The sequence below is a fragment of the Platalea leucorodia genome (assembly GCF_965183815.1).
Source record: "Platalea leucorodia genome assembly, chromosome: 3".
NCBI lineage: Eukaryota > Metazoa > Chordata > Aves > Pelecaniformes > Threskiornithidae > Platalea > Platalea leucorodia.
In genome coordinates, this window is record NC_138825.1 from 122,264,992 (window position 1) to 122,284,450 (window position 19,459).

Below are 19,459 nucleotides of genomic sequence, written 5' to 3' on the forward strand. Positions count from 1 at the left end.
CCAAACACGGCTCGGTACATGCAGTGCAGTTTGCCTTGGTCTTGCCCAGAGTGAGTGATCTGCTGGGTGTAACCTATGCACAGCAATTGGAGTTAAGGAGCCCTGGAGCCATGATGGTGTAAAATGCAGGTAGGTTTTTTAGAAGTTGCCACACAAGCTTTTTAAAACCACCGTTGGGTGATTACTGATGTACCAAACAGCACAAACCAGTCGGAATCTCCAAGAATTGCTTCTTGCAAAATGCTAGTATTTTCTTCCAAGTTTAGCCACTGAAGGTCTTGGCAGAAAAAATTGGGAAAATAACCCTAATTTTTGTAATTTCTGTATTAAAATTGCTGTAGGTTTTGAATGCTTGTTTTTATTGTAACTTAAACATGTTTTTTCTAAACTTTAAAGAAAAAGCTAACACAGCTACAACTTGCAGTTTGACTTCTTATCTCTCATATTTGCACTAAATCCTGGTAAAGAACTATGTTTGGCGTGATGTATGAAACCTGTGTACACTTGGTTTCATTAATCCAAGCAGATAAATATATTAACTATGAACTCTGATTGGAATTAAGATTACCTTTTCTTTTTAAATGGGCTTTGATGGAAGTTACCTGATGGGCAGATAAACATAGAGATAGCAATATAAACTCCAGTGCTTTTTCAGGTAGTGCTGGTAGAACATGCTGGTTAGTTAACATAACTCAATGCTTTAAATTGTTCCATTTTTCATTCAGCTAAGGCAATAAGCAAGCAAGATTACTTGATTTTTAAATTCATGTCCCTTTGCTCTATGTCCCTTTGCACTGACAGTATTAGGAAGGAACGATGTCTACAGAGCACCAATCTGCCACATCATCTCTCTGTGATATAATGTATATTAACATAAAAGAGAAATACTTTTGAGACCTCTTTCCTCTATTGGTATCATCCTTTTACTTTGGGCAATTTCTTCCTCCTGGATTTTATTCTTTCTTTCCTCTTCCGCTCTCCATACAATGTGTCCTCCTGTGCATGTCTAATCAATTTTCTGGTTTGGCACCAGTCATCTCTTTCCTTTCAGACTCTACTTCTGCCTAATTTGTTCAGCAACAGCCGTGGCAAACAAAGTGGACAGAGAAGAGCTAGCTTTAGCTTTTCAGACTTTGAAAAAGTTACTATCCTTATTGTATTTTCTCTGGGACGTCAATTTTCTGTCCTCTAAGGGACCAGATCTCAGTATTTTTATCTTTGTCTTCAGAGCCAGCCTCTTACGGCACCAAGGTGAATTACTTCAATGTACTGTATTGCTGATTTTCCAAAGTTTGTTGTTACTGATTTTCAGTGATTTGCAGTCCTTGGCCTTCTGGTATTTGAATTGCTGGAAGTTTTCTGGATGTTCGTGCTCAGTACTGTAAAACTGATTTTGTCACCACCTGGCTGTCAGGTCTCAAATAATTCATATATTTAGGAGGACAGCTGCTTATAGGAAACATCTCTGAGAATTAATATGCTGCATATTCCAAATGCATTCTGGCCAAACAGCTGTCAGACGAGAAATTTACTGTGTATTCTTACAATACTGAGGAGATCGAGCCCAGATATTATCCAGTCCAAATATATCAAGTAGTTGATTTGTCCTCTGTGATTTTATGGGATCCTTGCCTGGTTTAAGATTTGTAACAGTGAATTAGCTGGTTCTGTATGTGGTGAGCAATTATATCTTGATCGTATTCTGCTTGGTTGGTCGGATAAAAATGCAGGGTGGGAATCTGGTTGCTGATACAGACACCCAGGTTCAGATGTCAGCAAGTAGTTGTCTACGCGTCAATTAAGTCTAGTCTCTAGGTTCCCATTATGTGTTAGCTGAGCACCTCCCAAGCTCCTTTGATTTCTTTTGCACCTCCTCAGTATATTTTTGTGTGTGTTTCTCCACGTGCAAATACTCGCCTTCATAGACACACCTAGTCTGAGTCTGATACTTCAACACATGTCCTAAGTTAGGAATTGCTGAATCCAGTAGCCTCAAGCTCAGTCCTTCAATGCTGGAGAGCCTCAGTCCTGACGTGCAGAGACTCACAAGCAAATGGGTCTCTGGAACAAGCCCCAGGCCCCACGGTCTCCCCAGCAGCTGGTGTGGATCTCCTGGTTCCTTCAGGAGCCAACTCACAGACCCTCTGGTCGCTCCAGTATCTAGCCCAGATTTATGGCCACTTTGATATGTGGATCCCAAACCTCTTATCCTACTCACTGGCTACGCTGCCACATACACAATGTGCACCCACTCAGGTCTCTCCCATTGCTGGCACTGCAGGCATGTGGACCCCCGTGACCCACAGTCCCACTCCAGTTGCAGGAGCAAATAAATACCTCTGTGCTGAGGACAGAAGTATCTGCTTGCCCTATGTGAGATCTTCAGATGCATAAAAAACCGTCAAGTCTGGAGGTCCCATTTCTGCTGCTGCAAATCCTTCACGTAGAAACAGAAAAGGAAAATTGTTAGGGATTTCTAGAAGAGAAAAAAAAGCATATTTCCCACCAGTCTACCTCACTGCTTTTATACTTTTCCTAGGCTAGATTCGTCAAATTTATTCAAGGTGGTAAATTCCACATGAGTTGGGGCAGCTTTGTTATGGTATGAACTCAATAGAAGCCCCAGTAAGGGAAACTATTTATTCTAGCTCCGTGCGCTCCCAGCCGCCCTGGTTACACTTCCTTTCTGGCCAGGACAGCTTTGCAGGGCTGTGGAGGATGGGAGATTGCAGCAGCTTTCTGTCTCCGCAGTCTGCTCTCCTGGTGGTCCGGCCACCTGGAGAGCTCTGCATCAGGGTTTTTGAAGCAAGCCTGTGCTGTGCCTGGCCCAATACCTTTCACAGGCATTTAAAACCCCAAGAAATGTAGGAAAGAAAGTGCTTTATCTATTTCTGTAGCTGCCCAAGATTTTGAGGTTCTTACAACTGTAGGTCTCTGCACCATGAGTAGCCGTCGTACCTTAGCATGTGCCAACTAAGCGTGTGTGCTTACAGGTAATATGCCATGATGCTTCATGTAGGCATTTAGTGGCTTGGACATTTACGCCTTTTGATGAGCCTGGAAACATCATTACAGGAACTTAAATAAATTAGAAATAGAAGCTAAAAGTAAACAATAAAAGAGCTGCAGCAGTCTTTTCTTTCTCCATGCTACTATTTTAATCCTCCTGTGAAAATCCGGGTAAGTTGATCACCCCCTTGTAAAAATGTTTCCTTAAAACAGACAAACCTTTGAAACTGGATCTTCTAAGAAGCCTTTGTTATTGTACGACATGTCTAATGGGTAGATGCTTCTATTATCAGGACAGTCTTCCATATCGTTTTACTGTTTTGATGCACTGCTAATGATATATTTTGATATATTTCCTCTTCAGTATTTACCTGTGGGGAAAGAGCTCTTTTCGATTTTCAACAGAATTTTTACATGTTTCATAGGAAGACTTATTTATACTTGTAGCGAATGGAAGGTTCTTTAAAAGACTCTCTAATGAACCGTTAAAAGCAAAGCACATGTGAAATGAAATTCGTAAGTTATATTAAAACAGCAAGTTCAGTTTCAGTTCCCAGAAGCAAGGGCACCAAATTTTGGTTTCCTTTTTTTTAGGGTTTTCTTTTGGTTCCTAACCTACCTCGTATTCTGCAACTTGGCAAAAATCTGAGCCCCTTGACTCCTAGGTTAGTGTTTATTCTGCTATGGAGAAATACAATGGCAAAAGTGAAGAAGAAAATGGCAGATTTTACTACTTTAACTGCTTGAGCATTTGTAATTATTACCTCTGGTAGCAGAAAGGGGTAAAAAAAGGTTGTGTTTGATATCTTAAAGAATATTATCCTATAAGCATGTTAGAATCTAGAGCTGATGTCAAGAAACTTATCAAATGCTATAGAAATACAATTAACAAGTATTGAAGCTTTAAATTTTCTTTTAGTGTTTAAAAAAACGCATATCCATTGCAAAGAAAAAGGAAGCGTCTGTGGGTAGGTGTGGTGGTTTTTACTTTTTGCTGAAACCACCATGCCAGTATCTAGTTTTCTGTGTGTGGGAAAGAAGTTGGCAGAAGTTACATGGGAAAACAGCGAAGGTAAACTGAGATAGAAATAGCTCTTGAAGGCAGAAAGAGTGAAAGCGAGGGAGGAAGAAAGGAGGTGCGCCTGGAACTTGATTTTCTATGTAATCAAGTAGTGCGGTTGATATTGCATCCCTCGTCTTCATGTTTCACCATCAGCTCTGACGTATCTTTTTGCATCAGAATGGAGCAGAAAGATTTGATATCTGTCTCCTCTCAGATCAACGTGCTGCTTGATGGCATCTCTTCTACTTCTCGTGCCATTTAGGGAGCTGATAGTTACTTGCGAGAGAGGGATTTCTAGACGCAGACAGGGAGGGCATCTCAATGTAGAGGCAGCATCCTGCCTCAAAACCGGAGTTTTGTTCTTGCACTTTGTTGTCTTTGGAAAAGAAAACCAAAAACCTTTCATTTGTGTATGTGGAATGCTAGGTAATAAAACTGAACAAAATAAATTTATGTTCAAGATGATGATGCTGGCAACCAGATGTTTACTATTCTCTTACATAGTTGATTTATTTTGCATTTTAAGTCTTAGAAAGAAAGAAAAATTACTTTTAAATATTAAAAGGCCAGTACATAAGAATGAACAACATGTTATGGTTTTGATAACTGAATTCTGTTTGGCTTTGTATACCTTGTGTGATTAGAAAAAAAAGTAAATTTTCCTGTCAATTTACATATGCACCTTACTTTAGAAAAAAAAAGAAATACTGAAGTTTTATCCTATATGAGCACTTGTTTTTAATCTGTGATGTTTGTAATATTATTTTACATTCCAGTGTAATATGGTAATAAATATTTCTATTTTTATATGTTTCCTATGTAATCCAGGTATTTGCAGTTTGTAAAATATTTAATAGGATCTGGATTGTTTGCTGTGCTGTGCTTATAGTCCTTGGAAGTATCTGACATTATAATTCATGTACATATGCACTCCTGCATAGTAGAGAAAACATTATTTGAGTTGTGCTCATTTTAGAGATTTGTACAACACATTATAAAGCATGACCATCTCTTTAAGATGCTGATAGTCTCAACAAGAGAGGCAAATGATAGAGAACAAATATAGAGTGTAATTTCCTCATGCTGTGACTAGTGTAGTACAGTGGGTTATGCTCAGATGTTGCCCGAGTAGTTCTTGTTGTGCTCTTACATGTATCAAGCTGAAATTTAATATAATTTGAATTCTAAATGCTATTTAAAGAATACTGGATATAATTTTATTATTAGATAAAGGGAAAAAAAAACCTACTATGTAACTCTTTAGTTGTTTATAGATAAAATATTGTTTTATTTTATCGCAGGACAGAAGAATGCTTTTGTAAGGAAATAATTCATATATTCAGTCACCTATGAAGATTTGAACCTTGCGTATGAATAAAATTTCACTATTTTTATAAGAAACTGTAGTGTTATTTTTAGCCTATGCTATTTCATTTACAGTGAATATGTTTTACTATACCATTTTTCTTATTTTAAAAACTCAGGTTTAGGAGGAGAGAGAACATTGTTTTAGAAATGCCCTGAGGAAATATTTGAAAGCATAGCGAGTTGTCTTTCACTGTAATGATGTAGGACTGGAATAGCATTTTTTTATTTTGATATGCATGTAATGATAAGATCTTTTCAGTGAACTAACTCTGGGCCCCGTTGAGACCATTTTGGAATTAACAGCTTTAAGTTTTAAAAATAATACAGCCAAAAGTCAGATGCAGAGGGACCAAAAGTAGAGCAACCAGTAAACCTTTAGAATGGTTAATGACTTTGATTTCATGAATACCTTTGATTTCATGAGACTTCCATTGATGGATAATATTATTTCAAAAATACCGTGCCTGTGTTGGGATGCTGGAGTGCAAATGCCAGCTACTGGACCTGAGCTAGGTTGTTCTGATTGAGAGATTCAACTTTCACAAAAGCTGTGATGTGCAGGTGTCCACACAACTGTAGACCATAGCTGTCCACCAGCCTTGCGTTACGTACAGGTGTTGTAGGAAGTCAGTTGAGCAAATTTCTTGAAGTAATTTATCCATGTGGCTGATTTTTGTTTGCCACAGTTCTGGGAAACCAAGGGGGTTTGCTGTCAGAGAAAGAGAGAGGTGTGGATACATGAGGCAACTGATGTGGCAAGGAGAGTATCCCACTTTTCCAGAGCTCTCTTATCGCTTCTTTATCCCATCACAGTCACGTTTCTCTGGTCCTTCATGCATAGGTAGGACAAAATTTTACATATTCTATGAGAATGCTTGAGTCAGTTCTTGGTCCTGTTAATCATAACATGGAAAAAAAGGTGCCTGTCTTTTTTATGTAAATAAAAGAACTGAGACAAGAGAAAGTGAAGGATTTTAATGTTCTTGGATCCTCTATCACTTACACAAATGACTGGGTAAACAGGCAGAAACAGCGTTACTTACTTATAGCATCCTTCTTGAATAGGTAGTGTGGTTAATACACTAAGACATTTTTTCAAAGTTGTGTGTAGCACAGAGAAATTCATGAGGCGTTTATATATATATATATATAGACATATATATATAAAAACCCAGGAACTGTAGTTGGAATACTTGAATACCCCATTTCTTCTATGTGAGAGTGAACTGAAAATGTAGGTATCGGAAGCAAAGAGCAGACGGTAGTCAACTAAACCAAACAACATCTTTTTGCACTTTACGTGATGAAGAGAAGCTGCATAGAGTAAGAGACTTTTTCCTTTCTCTAAACTGCTGTTCAGCTACCTGGATGAAGGGAGGGCTTAGGGGGGGCTTAAGCTCGCTGGACTGATTAGGGGTGGAGTTTGATTGCAACCTACAGTCATTTTGGACACTAAAAGACCTTCACTGGGTCTTCAGCTGCCTCTCTGAAAGAGTGCAACTACCAAGTGAAAAACACGTCAGCCCCACCTGGATCCCTTAGGCGATTCAAACTCAGTGCCCCTGTACTCTGCCTGGATCTGGAGCTGAAGCACAGCATCCCAGCTTCAGATGAGAAGTTTCATAGGGCTTTTGGGGCATGGCATGGGGAATGCTCAGGCTCTGCAGTGGGTCAAGAGGTGCTACAAATGAACGTCTAGCATTCAGATTTTCTGCAGCATCTACAGTCTCTTTGAATAGGCTGGTGATGGCCACCGCCCGTCCCGGATCCAAGGAGCGATCCCAGCTGTAGCTGAATGACTAGCAGTTAAGACGGGTGTAGAGAGCACCTTCTGATATTTCTTAGAGAAGATAAAGCCTTGCAAAAAGCCCGTTGTCACAATTTCTCATTTAATGATGCCTGTTGGAGTGGCTTTGCCTTTCGTTTGCGATATTATATGAACACTATCATCTCTTTATGATCTCTTGTCATTTAATCTTGCAGTGTAGACTTTAAAAGCCTCTCATGTATTATTATGTATAAAAATGTTTACCTTTAATTAGTATTAGTTCCTTCCATATCTTAGCACTACCATGTAGATTTGAGAGAAAATACCTGTTAGCATTTTACATTTTAAAATAGTTATTTGGTAATTTTGTAAGCGAAGGGGGCTGCAAATACAGAATTACTCCTAGTAGTGCACGTGCTACAGCTTTGCCTACTCTTTTTTCAAATGTTCCTACAAACTGGATTTTCCTCTGTTTCCTCAATTTTTCTCACAATGTGCTTTAGTATACATTCTTGCAGCTCTTTTGTTCCTTTAACTAGATTACTTTGGTTTATATTCCTTGCACCACACTGAGTGATCCATTTCTGTACATACAGGTGTATTAAGGTTGTTGTTATTACTCATATTTTTTCTTTTTCTTTTTCTGGAGACCGCCTACTTTGTTTCTTTTTAACTCATTTTCATAAGCTTGCAATAAACCTTTCTTTCAGGTTTTCCTTAGGAGATGCTCGCAGGCCGCTCCATGAAACTGCAATACTGGTGGAAGACATCGTCCACACTCAGCTGATAAATTTGGTAAGAAAATAGCTTATAAACTAATCTTCGCTCTAAAACTCCTTGAAACAGCATGAAATTTTCCTGATCAAATGACTGATAACCGATTGTTCTGGTTTTAGAAACAAATACAACACAGAACCTGAGGGGGACGTTCTGTCCCCAGTAATCTGTAGAAGCTACTGTTAGGCTTGCAGAGAGCGTGTGTGCACTTGGCTTATGGCTATATACTGTATTTGTGTGATATCTGCAACCCCACCTAACCTGGGGAATAAAGCTGATGTATTGTTTTGTTTAAAAACTTCAAGTTGTTAAAAAGAAAAAACTCACTAGTCATCTGAAGGCTTCATTGCTATTTTTTTCTGTTCTAGTATTTGTGTTAATGCCTTATTTGCTTAATATTTATGTTGTAATATTCTTACTATCTGATGCTTTGATTTCCGTCAAAAAATAACACAGAAATATTGAATAGTTTTCCTTATTGAAAGCCAATGAAAGTGTTGTATAAATGAGGCTGTTTTGAATCTCGTCTGTCAGATGCAGTTCTAAATTTGAACCTCTCCATAGTTTTTAATTAAAGTTCACCACCACCTCCTAAGAAATCAGTGATGGTATTTTACATTGTAGCACAAATCTGCCATCTGACGTTTTGTACACAAAGGTAAACTCTTACCTGTCACCTGTAGCTTGGGAAGCATAACAAATGTTTTTTTCTTATTATAGTGATTCTTCAAATGAAATTACCAGCATGTATGGGTATGCACGTTATATGGAACTAATGTATATAAATAATACTAATACATATTATAACTAATATTTACACATGATGAGTCCCTGGATCAGCTGGAGCTTTGAGCTGCAAGTTCCTAGATCTTTTCTCTATGAGTCCTTTCAGCAATCAGGAGGGTTTTTAAGTTTCAAGCTAGGTTCTTGTTACTACATTAACTAGAATGAAAAACTTTTGTAAACTGAGAAAATTCAGAATGGGGCAGACTATATATTATAAATATATGTGTGTGTGTAGGTGTATATATATAATATATTTATATTTTATATATATTTATATATATTTTATGTATAATATTTATATAATATATAAAATACTTTAAAATAAAAATATAATATAAATAAACCTCCCCCTGCCCACTGTTTGCCTGCAGGCAGGTGCTTTCCTTCAGCTTTGCACTTAATCCAGCAGCCGTTTGGTGGCTCCCTGAATCGCAGCAAACACTTTGGGGTCCCTTCCAGCTCCGCGTAGTTTCTTTCTGCTTGTACCTCTGAAGCACGGCGATGTATCCCTGTCTCTGCAGTCTCCTGCAGTCTTTGTGCTGTGGCTTCTTTGCTTCTTAGGCTCCTCTTGGTCTGTCCTGAACGTGCCCTGTGGCTCCTGGGGAGAGGACAACTTCTCTCCCCTCTCCGGAGGTTTCCCACTGGTTAAACATGCTGCTCCGGGCATATATTTGTAATTCTTATTCTAGCTCTAACTGCTACAAAATAACATTTTCTTTTTGTTAATGGCCCCCTTTAATTTATGCAAACCGATGGCTGCGGCTTCACTTTAGCAATAATGTGGTGAAGAGTCTGTGTTTTGTGTCCCACCGAGGCTTAGCTGAGCTGAGCTTTACATCAGAACGTGCGTTTTGAGAAAATGTAACCTGCAGCCATGTGGTCTTTGCACTCAAATCAAAGCCAGGCACTTACTTGGGGAATGACCGTGACCCGGGGTTAACCCTGCGTGGGGTGCAGGAGCATGTCCCATTTCCTGACAGAAGGAAGAATGGGAACGGAGCGGCAGATAAACAGCTTTTCTAACCTTTCCCCTCCGAGCCCAAGACAGCGCTTTATTTCTGAGGAAGTGAAAGTATCTTTAATAGCTCATTGCTTTGACCTCTGGCACTCACATGCCGGAACTCTTAAATCAGGAGCTTTTTACGTGCTCCGGACTTCTGATAGGGATTTTTGCACATTTGTCATCCTTAATAACTGCACATCCTTATTAAGCTGTTATTATGTATTTATATTAAATTTTCACTTTAGATGTAGGTGTTCATGTGAGTATATACCCAGTACTAGAAAAAAGCCATTTTTATAATTGAAGCTGACTGCAGATGTAAATTTATTGCTTACTACCTGGATTTTGTCGTATTACTCATGTTAATGGACTACACAGTTCTCATTATGTAATTTAACGATTTCTTCTCAAAATTCATTTCCATTTTGCTATCCGTAACACATGTATGAGGCTAAACTGTAGAAATTACTTTTACGCCTGCAATAAAGCTGGCGCGTTGCACACATCTGTCATAGTAAACATTTGTAAGAGCTCATACTTGTTGATTAAGTCCAGGTTTGAGCTTCTGAATTAAAAAATAAGTTGCCAGCATGATCACCTTTGATTAGTTGACTTTTGATATCTCAGAGGTTTATAGTTCCAGCTTCCTATTTTCAAAGTTGATCTGAACTCTATTAAATCAGGGTCTGGTTTGGACAGATTTATACGGTCGCTGCTTCAAACCACTATATACTTCATGAGGCCTGGCTGTTATAGCAGATGACTGGACTAACAAGTCAAATTATTGAAAAACAGACTTTTTAAAGTCTGCATCACATTTTATGATCGATTTTTTTTGTGCGTTTCAAACAATATGTCCACTGCTTTACATTAAGTTAAATTCTGCTACAAGTATATACCAACATATAGAAGGAAATGAGCATCTCCAGAGGATGATTCACATCATCCTAAAATTAGTTTCAGAGTTAGATTAGATTAATCTCTTGAGGAATTTGTTTCCTCAGCTGCCTAATAAAGGGATCCGTTGGTGGCTTGCTGGGATTTGAATATGTAGGAGACAGGCATAAAAGTTGAGAGATAAATTCCATCCAATTTGTGTCAGAATGCTAGCATGAGGTTGAAATTTTTTTTGCATGTATTGTAATTATAATGAACGTTTTTTTATTTGCATATGAAGCAATATAAAACCAAAAAACTGCCACCCTAGAATGAGAAAGTTCTGTACATTTTTTTTCAGGCATAATGTATTTGAAGAGCACAATGAATTTAAGTTTTAATCTGAAATCAAATTTACTGTTGGCTGGTAGCGTTTGTTTAGTAACTGATCTATATGTCTTTATAGATGCCTTAATATTACCTCTAAAGCTGTATTTATTTATGTGGGCTATGACTAGAGGTTCCAGCCAAGGCTCTATTGTTCTTAATGGTTAAGCACAAGTAGTAGATGTCGGGTACAAGGAAAACTGTGCCTATGAAAAAGGTTCAACAGGGAATGCAAAAAGATGTTAATCAGAAGGGGACAAGCCTTTAAATTACTTAACTTTTGAAGTGGAACGAGGCCTCTTTTAGTTCATTCTTTCATCATATCCAATACAATTTGCATGTGCAGTAAGAAGGCTTTAGAACATCATCTTGTATAATAATCTATTAATATCTATGCAGACCCTTAGAAAGTGAACTCAAAGATCCTGCTTTAGGACAAATCAATATTATTCAGCACTTTGTCAAGAAAAAGAGGCTGTAACTAAGAGAAATGGAACAGCAATTTTTCATGGTTATTAAACTACTATTGAGAGGTTTCACATCAAAATAGCTGAAGTCTTGCACATACAGGGATGTAAAAGCATCTGGAAATGGTTTCATGTAATATTTAAGAAAGAGGAAAAGTCTCTCCTCACCTTGACCATCTCTGTCCAGAATTTTGTCATAGTGAGCTGGGTAATAGGAAAATGTAGTATTATTAGACTACTATTGAAAACTAAAGATCTCTTAGTATCTTCTCTTGATAGGGCCATAGCTCCATGTTTGTGCTTCGGATGTCATGTTCAAAGACTAATGGGCAAAAAGATCATGATGTACTACTTAAATCAAAAAGGCTATTAAGGAGTTTATTCATCATTTATCAGCACTTTCCATCATTTATCAGCAGTCCTGGTCAACTGGGGAGGTCCCAGATGACTGGAAGTCAGCAAATGTGACGCCCCTCTACAAGAAGGGTCAGAAGGAGGATCCGGGGAACTACAAGCCTGTCAGCCTGACCTCGGTGCCGGGGAAGGTCATGGAGCAGATCATCTTGAGTGCCATCACACGGCACGTATGGGACAACCAGGGGATCAGGCCCAGTCAGCATGGGTTTATGAAAGGGAGGTCCTGCTTCACTAACCTGACCTCCTTCTCTGGCAAGGTTACTCGCTTAGTTGATGAGGGGAAGGCTGTGGATGTTGTCTGCTTGGACTTTAGTAAGGCCTTTGACACTGTTTCCCACAGCATTCTCCTGGAGAAGCTGGCTGCTCATGGCCTGGACAGATGTACTCTTCATTGGGTAAAAAACTGGCTGGACAGCTGAGCCCAGAGAGTGGTGGTGAATGGATTCAAATCCAGTTGGCTGCCGGTCATGAGTGGTGTTCCCCAGGGCTCAGTGTTGGGGCCAGTTTTGTTTAATATCTTCATCAATGATCTGGACGAGGGGATCAAGTGCACCCTCCATAAGTTTGCAGGTGACACCAAGTTGGGTGGAAGTGTTGATCTGCTGGAGGGTAGGAAGGCCCTACAGAGGGACCTGGACTGGCTGGATCGATGGGCTGGGGCCAACTGCGTGAGGTTCAACAAGGCTCAGTGCCGGGTCCTGCACTTGGGTCACAACAACCCCATGCAACGCTACAGGCTGGGGGAGGAGTGGCTGGAGAGCTGCCTGGCAGAAAAGGACCTGGGGGCGTTGGTGGACAGCCGCCTGAACATGAGCCAGCAGTGTGCCCAGGTGGCCAAGAGGGCCAATGGCATCCTGGCTTGTATCAGGAATAGTGTGGCCAGCAGGACCAGGGAGGTGATAGTGCCCCCGTACTGGGCACTGGTGAGGCCGCACCTCGAGTACTGTGTTCAGTTTTGGGCCCCTCACTCCAAGAAGGACATGGAGGTGCTGGAGCGTGTCCAGAGAAGGACAACGAAGATGGTGAAGGGTCTGGAGCACAAGTCTGGTGAGGAGCGGCTGAGGGAGCTGGGGTTGTTCAGCCTGGAGAAGAGGAGGCTGAGGGGAGACCTTATTGCTCTCTACAGCTACCTGAAAGGAGGCTGTAGTGAGGTGGGGGTTGGTCTCTTCTCCCAAGTAACAAGCAACAGGACAAGAGGAAACGGCCTCAAATTGCACCAGGGGAGGTTTAGGTTGGATATTAGGAAAAACTTCTTCACCGCAAGGGTAGTCAGGCACTGGAACAGGCTGCCCAGGGAAGTGGTTGAGTCTCCATGCCTGGAGGTATTTAAAAGAAAGGTAGATGTGGTGCTTAGGACATGGTTTAGTGGTGGACTTGGCAGTGCTGGGTTAACAGTTGGACTCAATGATCTTAAGGGTCTTTTCCAACCTAAACGATTCTACAATTCTATGAGTTACCTTCCTTGTGCTGGGAATGTATCAACCAGGCATTTATTACCAGAGTGAACTACCAGCCGTTTACTCTCTAGGCCTGCAGAATATGGTAGTAGTAGTACTAACACCTGCATTCACAGAATTTGATTATCCAATTTAGCGCTAGATCTGAACTTCAGTCCTTTATGTTTTGTTCTGAGATATTGAATGGCATCTGGGCAGAGACTAGATTTGTCTTTCCCCAGTGAAAGACTTCTTAGCAGTAGGAAAGAGTTCAGCAAGGAGATATGAAAAATTACACATATACACTCCAGAAATACAAATATGCCTATGAACAGCAGAGCCCAGAAGTCCCTACCTACTGGTAAGTAACCTTTTCTGTCCATGAAGACTGGTTGCTCAGAGGGAAGGCCACAGCTCATTGCAACAGCCTTAGACTGCATCCCTTAAATGTTTTCTCCACTGGAGTTCTTTGTAAAGTGTTATAAGTCATCGTGGAGACTGTCATGAATGATAGGATTCATGTTAATAGAGTTGTGGTTTACTCCCTGTCAGCTAATGTGTGTTTGCTAGAAGATGGACTCTGATCTCTTCATTTGATGTCAAATGATTTAAGTCAAACCCGCTCGGTTGGCTTTTTTAGAATGCAGTAGTGTCAACTTAAAGGAACTTCAAATGCCCAAAATCAAGTTGTACATGATATCTGTTGGGATTTTTTTGATCACTTACTTTTGTCTTCCTATGGAAGAATTTAATTTCATACAACTTGTGCTGCTACCTAATACTTATTAACATTCCACTCTTGCTTCCTTTGTAGGAGCATGGTTTATGTTTAATGTTACATATATGCATATATGAACACTTTCTGTATACACATAGATAATTTTTTTTTTTCTGGTTTATTACAGTTGGAAATTAATTGTCTCTTACACAGATAATATAGCTAATTCAGAATCAGTCCTTTGGTCTCAACTGAAGCACAGCCACACAGGTCAGCAGGTGAATAATCTGCTGGAATACATAGATTATTTTAAATTGTGGCAGTAATTTGTAGGTAGAACACTTACAGTGAGATGCAGAGATTCAGCAGTATGTCAAGTCCTGACTAAGTCCATAGTAAATCCACCCTGTGGAGTAAATTGCTTTTTATAATAGGGACTTAAATAAAGATTGGGTAGTCATTTGCCACAACTAGGAAAAGGAATGATGAAAATACAGAGACAAGCATAACGATAGGTTTACTGATACGAAATGCTAAGTACTTAATCATGATCAGCATGAATTTTGTATTTTCAAAGGGCTGTACATTTTTTGAATGAACACGGTGTGCTTTCTTCGCCTCCCAGCTTTATTTCTGCAGCTGTTAACCATTTTATTGCAGTTTAAAATGAAAGAAGGAGGAGGGAAAACTTACCTTCATTTGCCCATCCAGAGAAAATGACAACAGCAATGGAAGAAAGGAATAGGAAAAAATGAGGATTTAAACAGAAACAGGGATAGAGCTTTCTTGTTTCTTTACAGCCTGCTCCTACAGGTTTTTTTTTTAATACCAAATCACACTCGTTATTCATTCACAAGCTGGATTAGTCATTTTAATGTATGTAACTCCTATGCAGTTCTGAAATCCTACAGTTCCAGGTTTGCTTACTGTGTTTTTGAACTGTTAGACTCATAACCTTTATATACGTAATTGTAGAATTTCTGACGTTCCTTTCAAAAAAGAAAGAATTGAAACCAGCTCGTTCATTAACAGAAATTGCCCACTGATAAAAACAAACAGTGTGAAGCACTGTTCACTCTTCATCCCAAAGTTATATGCAACTGTCACTTATGCCACCCCAGTAACAGGAAAAGTCCTTGTTTTATGAGTCTGTTTTAAAACAGTAATAAAGTTTCCTGTGCGGGACATTAATTAGAGGGGTTATCAAAATAAGACAAACTAATATAATTTGTGATTGTACAAAATAAAGGAAGTTGAGGGTACCATAGGGACCTAATGAATCACAGGATGGAAACAATCTTCTGGCTAACTAAACATTCAGACTTTGTACTAAGTCATAGGGTGTATATACAACTCAGCAAACCGGAACACGCTGTGTGTTTACATGAATGGGATAAAGGAGTTCACAAAAACCATCTGGGAAAAATCCTTCGACTATTCATTCTGTTCCTACTGTAGAGTAAATTAAACAACATGCATACATTTGCAGCAAACACGTGGCACACCTGCCCTGGAAGAAATCAAACTGGAAAATAAGTCTGTAATATAAAAGATTCCCTGGGTACCAGCTATGGGGCTGGATGGGATCCACCCAAGGGTACTGAGGGAGCTGGCAGAGGTGTTCACCAAGGCACTTTCCGTCATCTTTCAGCAGTCCTGGCTAACCAGGGAGGTCCCAGTTGACTGGAGGTTAGCAAATGTGACACCCATCTACAGGAAGGGTCGGAAGGAGGATCCGGGGAACTACAGACCTGGCAGCCTGCCCTCGGTGCCGGGGAAGGTTATGGAGCAGATCATCTTGAGTGCCATCACACGGCACGTATGGGACAACCAGGGGATCAGGCCCAGTCAGCATGGGTTTATGAAAGGGAGGTCCTGCTTCACTAACCTGACCTCCTTCTGTGACAAGGTGACCCATTTAGCGGATGAGGGAAAGGCTGTGGATGTTGTCTGCTTGGACTTTAGTAAAGGCCTTTGACACCGTGTCCCAGAGCATTCTCCTGGAGAAGCTGTCTGCTCACAGCTTGGATAAGTGCATTCTGCGCTGGGTTAAAAACTGGCTGGTTGGCCGGCCCCAAAGAGTTGTGGTGAAGGGAGTTAAATACAGTTGGCGGCCGGTCACGAGTGGTGTTCCCCAGGGCTCACTACTGGGGCCAGTTTTGTTTAATATCTTCATCAATGATCTGGGCGAGGGGATTGAGTGCACCCTCAGTAAGTTTGCAGATGACACCAAGCTGGGTGGAAGTGTTGATCTGCTGGAGGGTAGGAAGGCCCTACAGAGGGACCTGGACAGGCTGGATCGATGGGCTGGGGCCAACTGCGTGAGGTTCAACAAGGCTCAGTGCCGGGTCCTGCACTTGGGTCACAACAACCCCATGCAACGCTACAGGCTGGGGGAGGAGTGGCTGGAGAGCTGCCTGGCAGAAAAGGACCTGGGGGCGTTGGTGGACAGCCAGCTGAACATGAGCCAACAGTGTGCCAAGGAGGCCAAGAAGGCCAATGGCATCCTGGCTTGTATCAGGAATAGTGTGGCCAGCAGGACCAGGGAGGTGATAGTGCCCCTGTACTGGGCACTGGTGAGGCCGCACCTCGAGTACTGTGTTCAGTTTTGGCCCCTCACTCCAAGAAGGACATGGAGGTGCTGGAGTGTGGCCAGAGGAGGGCAACGAAGTTGGTGGAGGGTCTGGAGCACAAGTCTGGTGAGGAGCGGCTGAGGGAGCTGGGGTTGTTCAGCCTGGAGAAGAGGAGGCTGAGGGGAGACCTTATTGCTCTCTGCAACTACCTGAAAGGAGGCTGTAGTGAGGTGGGGGTTGGTCTCTTCTCCCAAGTAACAAGCAACAGGACAAGAGGAAACGGCCTCAAATTGCACCAGGGGAGGTTTAGGTTGGATATTAGGAAAAACTTCTTCACCGCAAGGGCAGTCAGGCCCTGGCACAGGCTGCCCAGGGAAGTGGTTGAGTCCCCGTCCCTGGAGGTATTTAAAAGACGGGTAGATGTGGTGCTTGGGGATATGGTTTAGTGGTGGGCTTGGCAGTGCTGGGTTAACGGTTGGGCTTGGTGATCTTAAACCTAAATGATTCTATGAGTCTATGAATGTGCATTTGTTGGCATTTCCCACGTGTGATGGAAAAGAAGAGAAAGGACTTTATGTCTAGCAAGCGGTTGTTAATTGTTCTCTGTGCATTTACATCATTTAAATGTGGTCAGTATTTAGATTATGTTATTGCATTAGTAGGAGTAAGTTTTTTCTTTTTTGTTTGTTTGGGTTTTTTTGAATGAAATAGTATCTTTGACATTAATTTTTGCGGTTGCCATTCTCAAAATTGATTTTGGACGATTTGTATTGTTTAATTTTTTGAAAGATTTTTGTGTGAGTCTAGGAGGAAGGGCTCTTTTTTGTTCAATTCTGTCTGGCGTTTCTGAGTGGAGAAGGCACTGGTGCCACATGTGGCACAAGACACTGTTTTCTCAATTTCTTGTTAAAAAAAGAATTTTTTTTTTCTTTTTTTTTCAAGTTTTTGGATTGGCCAGGACTTGCCTTTAGATTACTTAAGTAAATGATAGCATTTCGTCTTTAATATATTAGAGTATTATAAAATGTCTTTTAAGGAGATGTTTTATGGAAAATTTAATTGGTAACGATGAAGTCTTTTGTCTGACTTTTGATGAAGTCTTGCCTTTTCCTTGTTGGTAATTTATATGAAAACTGATGCCCTGATTTTTCTACTCTAACGTTAGCTGCAACTTGTTCACTGTATTCAAACCTGTTTATTCTAAAGCACAGCATCTACTTCAGGAGACAGTTTAGGAGTCCAGTCAGGGATTCTGGGCTCTCTCTGTGCTTTCTCTTGAGATGAGAAAGCTCTTACTTGGTCAGATGTTTTCTTTCCCATGAATCTTTCTGCAGAGTCAACACGTGCTATGAGACAGAGCTGCTGCTTTTTGCCTTGTCGTGCAGAGGTGCTGCTCAGCATCCAGTGGTGATGGACTTCACTGATCTCAAAAGTGGAAAGACTAAGTTACTATTATTAAGAACCCTAAAAAAAACAAAGAGAAGGAAATGGATAATTATGCGCACATAATTGCAGCAACGTGTTCAATAGTGGAGAAAAAAATCCAAACCGTTGACTAAATTGCATGGAAAAAGCAATGTGATCAATGGTTAAAGATTGTCTTGTACTGCATATAAAATATAAAGAATGAAGGTAGTGCAGGCAGCTATAATCCTAGGATTTCCTGATTTTCTATATCAGTCTTTTGGCCTTTAATAACAATGACATAGATTTATGTGTGTTATACACGTATGCATATGTATGTGTCTATATATACAAGTCTGTTTTTTCCACCGTTAACACATCAGATTCCTGTTTAGGCTGTTGAGCAAGAGGAATTAAGTATGTATGAAATTTCACTCATGGGGGCTTTGGAATCTATGGCATTCTTAAATATATATGTACTCAATTACCTTGGCTTCTGGGGCTTTTATGAATCAACTGATAAGCTAATCCCAGCCTGAGTTTCCAAAATACAAATAACATCCTCTATTTCATTTTTATATATACTGTTAGGAGTATAGCATAGATTAATAGCTATTGAAATCTTGGATGAGCTGTGATGAGCTGAGACATTCAGTGTACAGAGGCACTGTGTCCAGGGTGTGTTGGCTGCTTATATTGGTATCACTTATTATTTTGCTGGAGCCCTATAAAATTCCAGGTAGCTCTTTAGAAAAGAACAAATGAAAAAGTTAAGAACTTGAAGAGTAATCATTGGATTTTTATTGCACAGTATGATGCACTCTGGTAAATCAATATTTTGTCAATGGATTTACTCTCTAGTCTCCTTTATTGAAAGTGTTTATGACTGAACAGCCTTTTGCCAAAAGTATTTTTGAGGTAGCCTAAAAAATGTCTCCAATCATTTAGCTGGGCTGAAATGAAGGAGCAATCTTTCAGTCTGTGAAAAATCGTAATTACATTCCAAGCTTCAGAAGTCAAATGGAAAACTGATATTCAGGGTTTCATTCTTTCTATAACTTGTTTGTATGACGTAAATTGAATATTATAAGTATATGAACATGTGTCTAAAGTCCATACCTGCACACAAAGACCCATCTCATCTAGTAGTCCGATTCTGGCAGCAATTAGTAAACTAAATGAAAAGAATCTGAAGTTTATCAGTGATGTGCAACACACAGATATTTGATTAGGAAGATGGACCTCAAGTTAACTTTCAAAAGCATCTGTGTATCTTTGATATCAGCTCCAGAATCCAATAAACAATGGGATTCTAATTATTATTTTTATCATCTTACTTGCTTTATTTCAAATAATTGTCCAAATATGTTAACTGTCAGTGCCTGGTGGAGGGTAACGTTCCTTTGG

The 19,459-nt window shown here is 40.2% G+C and overlaps 1 protein-coding gene across 1 annotated transcript in view; it reads left to right on the forward strand.

Moving 5' to 3' along the window:
• SUPT3H (SPT3 homolog, SAGA and STAGA complex component) overlaps positions 1–19,459 on the forward strand; it is a 282,918-nt gene that overhangs the window by 134,128 nt on the left and 129,331 nt on the right. Inside the window, exon 3 of the mRNA XM_082307715.1 lies at positions 7,919–8,003. Coding sequence (XP_082163841.1) covers positions 7,919–8,003 — 85 coding nt within the window. The remainder of the gene's footprint in view (positions 1–7,918; positions 8,004–19,459) is intronic.